Source organism: Leptosomus discolor, chromosome 8 (genome assembly GCF_034619465.1).
Source record: "Leptosomus discolor isolate bLepDis1 chromosome 8, bLepDis1.hap2, whole genome shotgun sequence".
Classification (NCBI taxonomy): domain Eukaryota; kingdom Metazoa; phylum Chordata; class Aves; order Leptosomiformes; family Leptosomidae; genus Leptosomus; species Leptosomus discolor.
The window spans coordinates 51,488,064-51,494,616 of record NC_141398.1 but is presented as its reverse complement, the minus strand read 5'-3'; the positions used below and the strand labels follow the sequence as shown (position 1 = coordinate 51,494,616).

The 6,553-nt window shown below is 39.1% G+C and overlaps 1 protein-coding gene across 1 annotated transcript; it reads left to right on the top strand.

Annotated features, from left to right (window-relative positions):
• The first annotated feature begins 537 nt into the window (after window positions 1-537).
• On the top strand, window positions 538-2,170 carry PDP2 (pyruvate dehydrogenase phosphatase catalytic subunit 2). The gene has a single exon (XM_009961322.2). The coding sequence runs from the start codon at window positions 566-568 to the stop codon at window positions 2,168-2,170; it is 1,605 nt and encodes a 534-aa protein (XP_009959624.1). The 5' UTR covers window positions 538-565.
• The last annotated feature ends 4,383 nt before the right edge of the window (window positions 2,171-6,553 follow it).

Below are 6,553 nucleotides of genomic sequence, written 5' to 3'. Positions count from 1 at the left end.
ATCATTAATTTGCTGCATCTTTTAGTTTTTCCATAGGGTTTGAGTACTGATATTCTCTTGGTTTTGATATTTAGTGTATTAATAGAGTTGTACTTCAGCAGGCCTTTTAAAAGTTGCACATCAATTGTCACTTAAGTTCCTATTTTCTAACTCGTTGGATCAGTTTGTTCTGTGTTGTGTTAGATGAGGCTTTTCACTGTACCGTTTATGATAACATTTCTTGTAATGTTGGAATTTCTTCTTAGCCTTGCCACAGTGAGGAAAAACAAGCTTATTTTTATTTTCCAGGCATTTCTCATGCATTAACTGGAGAGGGGAAGTCATATCCTAAGATTATAATTAAGTGATGGAACTTGTATTGCTTTTAAGAATGCCTCTGTCTGTAGTGGTCTCTTTTGGAAAAAAGTTCTGAGTGTTTCTGTGAGCTCTAGACTTGCTTTTGTATTGCTACATAGAAAGCTTCTCGTGAACCTTCCAAATTTTATACCTTTCCTATTCTTACATTCCAGGCTGTAAGGACATTCTGTGTTACTGAAGGAAGGTGCTCCTGTTTGTGGAGTGACTTATGATGTCAAGAACTGTATCGTCCTGGATCTTAAGCTCAGCAAGAAGCAACACTGTTTTACAAGGAAAAGGACGCTTGTACTCCATCTGTATCCCAAATAGAAACAAGATAAAATGGAAGCTTGTTTTCTCCAAAACACGTCTCTACCCTGCTGGGAGTTGCAGCTTAGACAATACTTTCTCCTTAAGAAAAGCATTCCGACACACTTCCACCGAAGAAGAACATTTCTCTTTCCAGTTGTCTCCGTCACAGATCAATGATATACTCAGAGCTGGTGAATTATCCCATAAAATACTGGATTTGAATGGTAAAAATGTGAATTCTGTGTTGAGGTTTGAAAGTAATCAATTGGCATCCAACACCCCTATTGAAGACCGCAGAAGCGCAGCCACTTGTTTGCAGACCAAAGGGATGATGTTTGGAGTCTTTGATGGTCATGCAGGTTCTGCGTGTGCTCAGGCGGTAAGTGAGAGACTGCTTCATTATATAGCAGTTTCTCTCATGTCTCGGCAAACCTTGGAAGAGATCGAGCTTGCTGTGGAGTGCATGAAACCAGTTCTGCCTATTCTGCAGTGGCACAAGCATCCAAATGATGTAGAGTATCGAGAAATAACTTCACAGTACTTTGAAAACCTCCGGGTTTACTGGCAACATTTACTGGATCTAGACACCGAGGCAGGATTTGGTTTAGAAGAAGCCATGATATGTGCATTCAAAAGGTTAGACTCGGACATATCGCTGGAAGTTCAGGCTCCCCAGGAAAACGAATTGATGAGAAATATTGCCCTTCAAGTAGCTTTTTCTGGCGCAACAGCCTGCGTAGCTCATGTTGACGGTGTTCACTTACACGTTGCAAATACCGGTGATTGCAGAGCAATTTTAGGGGTTCATGAAGAGGATGGAACATGGTCTACTCTCCCTCTAACCCGAGACCACAATGCCTTCGATGAATTTGAAATTAGAAGACTGAAGAGAGAACATCCGAGATCTGAGGAGAAAACTCTAGTTGTGAATGACAGATTACTGGGGATTCTCATGCCCTCCAGAGCTTTTGGAGATGTGCAATTAAAATGGAGTAAAGAATTGCAACACAACGTTCTTGAGAATAGCTGTGATGTTGAGGCTTTAAATATTTATCAGTATGTTCCTCCAAACTACCATACTCCCCCTTATTTAACTGCAGAGCCTGAAGTCACATACCACAAACTAAGAAGCAAGGATAAGTTTCTAGTTATTGCTTCGGATGGACTGTGGGAGATGCTAAGTAATGAGAAGGTTGTAAAACTTGTTGCTGGACACCTTACAGAGCTTAATGTGCAGAAACCGCAACTGGCTTTTGAGAAACCAGTTAATTTGAGTTATATGCACAGCTTGTTACTTCAGAGGAAAAACAGAGGCATTGCCTCACTCGACCAGAACATAGCTACTCATTTAATAAGGCATGCAATTGGAAGTAATGAGTATGGGGAGGTGGACCAAGAGAAACTTGCTGCAATGCTGACGCTGCCTGAAGACCTTGTGAGGATGTACAGAGACGATATCACAGTTACTGTGGTGTATTTTAATTCAGAAACAATTGAAAATTACTACAGAAACAATGAATAGAGACTTGCACTGCTGCTGTTCTATACCACTAGCCAGCTTTGGTACTGAAACCATTACTGGTTTTCTCTGACAGTCAAGCTGTTACCAGTGTTATGGTCTGGAAGTTCCTAAATCTTTCTGTTACTTACTAGTCTTGAAAATAACTTTCTAGAAGCAAGCGTGGTGAAAGTTCCCTGGGTTTCCAGGTCTGTATGTGCTGAAGAAGAATGTTTTGATAAAAGTTGACTGAAATGTAACTGAACTAAAGATTGCCGACCCAGTTCTGATTCCATGGGAACCACTGGTAAAACTTTCCAAATGAGCAAATGAGACAAATTTCACGGAGACTGGTACTATTGAATAGAGAGATGGACCTGTAGCTGCATGGAGTGTAAGAAAGGCTCTGTTCTTGTGGAAAATGAGTAGCATCCTACTGAAGCACTGTAATTGAATTAAATAAATAAACAAACTACCAAACCTTTATTTGATGTAATAGTGTCAGATACTTTAAAAAATTGCCTTGTATATGTGAAGACGACACTCAAGAAGGCTGTTGGAAGAGCCATGGGTTTGTCAGACATTTTCTTCCTAATTTTTTTTTTCCCCCAATCTAGGAGACAATCATGTTTTCGTCCACGTTTATTTTGAAGTGTAAATGCATATTCTCTTAACTCTGTGTGTGGATTTTTGTGACAACTTACAGCTCAAACACACATGAAGGACTTCACAATTCCCCATTTAGGAATTAACAGTACTAGACTTAAGCATTTAAGTGTTTAACTTGCTTAAAGAATATACATTTTTATTAAGTATTGATCTATGAAGTGCTGTGCGTCAAATTCAGCAACTGTTATTTAAATAAAGTTTGACATCTCTGCAAGTTCAACAGTTCATCTAAATGTAAATACAGCAAAAGAGGGAGCACCTTTGTCTTCGGATTTAACTTAGAGAGAAATAAGTGCTGATATTTCACCAAAACATGCTTAATATTTATTTTACTCTTATTCTTGCCCTTGGGCATCAGCTTTTTCTCATAGGTGGAGAGTTCTTTTCTCTAATGAATGTATGTTCTAATCTCTGAACTTTTGTGTATTTTACAGTGGTTTTCTTTTTATGTTGTGCTTTCTAGAGTGCCAATCCAAGCTTGCAAATTAGGTGTATTTTCTCAAGCTTTACATATGCTGTTCTCTAGTGGCTTTTCCTTGTTTACGCACAGCAGTAGCTGTTGCCTGCAACAATGTGCATACTGGGAATATAGGACTGTTTACTGCTGTTGCTACAGAGTAAGAACTCGTGTGGATGCAGCAGAGCAGATAAAAATACTGCTTTTTTTTTTTTTTCTTCTGAATTTCACTTAAAATAAAAGGATTATCCTTCTGCAGTTTAGCAGATGAAAAAGTACTTACATTTTTCTCAAGATCTCAAGTAGATAAATCTTGGCACATAAACCGGTAGCAGTTTTCTCCAGATAAAAATTCTCAATGCTTTTTCAGACATTTAAATGATCTGTTTTGAAGATTGGTTAGAAGGAAACTAAAACTAGTTAAAAAATATTCATGCCTTTAACTATTCATGATTGACCTGTAGTGCTACAATTGCAATCACGGAATGTGTCCTAAAATCCCTCTGTTCTGGAAATCTGATTTACTCTTTTTTTTGTCATCTGGTACGTATTGGAGTATGTCCAGCAATTCAACCTGGAGGCAGGTAGCCCTGTTTTTCAGACACAGTGAGTAAGTCTGTTCCCCTTGATATCAACAAAACAGGATTGCCTCAGGAAACCTGATGCTTAGATCTTGGTGACAGGGACTGCAGGAAGACTTTAGGTATGTGCAAGATGTTACAGAGGTCGCTGAAATTCGTGTTGCTTGGGTCCAACTTATTTTGAAGTGTGCCCTCCTTGAGGTTGGTACTGTGGAGAGGGATCTCACCTGCCTGAAAAAGGCAAACAGGGAAGGTCAGGCGCTGTGTTAACCTCGGGAGGGGTCTGGTCTATGTACAAGGCCATTGGGTGAGGAGGGGAGAGCTCTTCAGCAGCATTCCTAAACCCTTTTGGCTTTAAGTGAGCTGTTTCCATTTGCTCTTACAAATACTTCTGTGTGAGTACTTCCATGCTTCATTGCTTGAAATTTAGACACAAAGCAGTAAAAGAATGTGTTTCTAGACTACCTCTTAATAGAGAAATTACTTAGCGTAGCTAGAGGAACAAAGGGGCTTGGCCTTGTTTGAGCTGATATGAAGTGATACATTTTTTATGAAGATAATCTAGAAAACTTGATGTGGGGCAAACCTGCAACTGCAAAAGTTAATGTAGCAAACCAGCTATTTTATAGTCACAAAATAAAAATAAGCTGTTTTGTTCTTTTCTCCACCCAGTGGTGAAATCTAGGTTGTCTTTTGAAAGAGTCGTTGTGGCACTATGTCATCTAAGCGTTGCTCCTGGATACGTTATTGTGTGTAGGTGGTTGTAACTGCAAATTGATAATGATTGTTTTGGGGAACATGTTTGACAGTAAGAAAGGTACTATTTCTAATTTCTTGTTAGTTTTGCTCAGTTTAACATGCAATGCTGTAATTATCCTACAGTGGAAAAGGATAACATTAAACTGGTTAGAGGTTTGGGGTTTTTTTTTAAATGCAAATCATGGATTTAACAGCATGTTCCCTGGAATTTGTTGCAGGCTAGTGAAAGCAACTTGTCCATACTTGTGGTAAGGAAGGTAAGGGTTCTACCTGTTGGAACTGGATCATAGACTCTTTAATCTCTAGCTGCAGACACAGCTAATAGGCATTAATAAAAGTATTATTTTGTGACTTGGAGAATCAACAACGTTTAAATGAGCAAACTAAATGCATTAATCTGCTCCTGCGAGCACCATGATGTGGAGGTTTGATAGCATGTTTAGATGCAAGTCCTGCAATATTGAAAGCATGTTGGAACAAACATCTTCACAGGCAATCTGCTTGGTTTAGGTTGGTTGGTTCTGCTTGGTGTTTGTTTTCTTTGTGTTTGTAGCAGTCCAGAGAAGCAATAGTCAAAAACAGTCACGCAAATTCTGTGTCTCGAAATGTGGTATTATGGGCATTATGACTGAAGTAAAACATCTGAGGGTAAGCACTGATGTAAATACTAAATAAAAATATTTTATTCCCTAAAACTTAAACCTTGAGTTAAAAATACAACTATTTTTTTTCCTCCAGAACTCTTAGTCCATGTTCCTAAATTATGATGCTTATTTATATTTAAATATTCAAAACTCCATAATGTATCTGGAGTCTTGGTGGGTCTTTTTTTTTTTTTTCTTGGTAACCTTTTTGTAAAGAGTGAGGGAGACCACTGTTTTTGTAGGTAAAAATACTGATTTCACACTTAAAACTAATCTTTATTAAATGGATGAAAGACTTAATGTTTTGGTTGCTGTGCTGGAATCTGGGGCTCTTTCTGCTGAATGCTCATAAGAAAAGATGTCAGATTCCAGGTCAGAAAGCACAAATATTCAAGCTGGGGTTGTAGAGTAAATAGTTTGAGTAGGCGTTGTGAGTTTATTTAGCGTTTGTAGCTCTGCAGTTTTCCCACAACGGAAAAAATTGTTAATGCATAAAAGGAAGGACGTCTTGATACTGTGGAAGTTCCACTAAATTAACCAGTCAGCAGAGGGAGCACGAGTTCACTGGCCAAAATACCCAAATTGTGCTTTAGTTAATTTGACAATCTACAGTAGACAATCTACAATAGACCTTAGAGCAGCCTTGCCATATGAAGAGATGGGGAGGGACTCTTTATCAGGGAGTGTGGTGATAGGATGAGGGGTAATGGTTTCAAACTGAAAGTGGGTAGATTTAGATTAGGTCTTAGGAAGAAATCCTTCACTGTGAGTGAGGGTGGTGAGGCCCTGGCACAGGCTGCCCAGAGAAGCTGTGGCTGCCCCCTCCCTGGCAGTGTTCAAGGCCAGGCTGGATGGGGCTTGGAGCAACCTGGTCTAGTGGAAGGTGTCCCTGCCCATGGCAGGGGGGTTGGAAGAAGATGACCTTTAAGGCCACTTCCAAACTGTTCTATGAATTTAACTTTTGATAGGATCATGCATATATGTGTTCATCAGCAGTTTAAGACGTCATTGTAACACTCACATCGAGTGTGTGTTGTAATTGTCTTAAAAATAATAATGCAGAAACCCCTGCAAATACAAAATCTGTAGAAACATTGATTAAATCCTTGAGTTACATAGACCGGTAGCAAGGCAAGTGTTCATGTCTTAGTCTTTGAGGTTTGACTTTATTTCCATTAATTCCAAGTGTTTTGTCTCTCTTTTTTTTTTTTTTTTTGGGGGGGGGGGGGGGCGGGGGGGGGAGGCGAGTAAAGAGAGAAGAAAATTATTTGGGACCCATTTTTTCTTTTTTCTTTTT

What these genes read in the sequence shown, in the direction of transcription:
- PDP2 (XM_009961322.2), top strand. Translation starts at nt 566, where the DNA reads ATGATGTCAAGAACTGTATCGTCCTGGATCTTAAGCTCAGCAAGAAGC.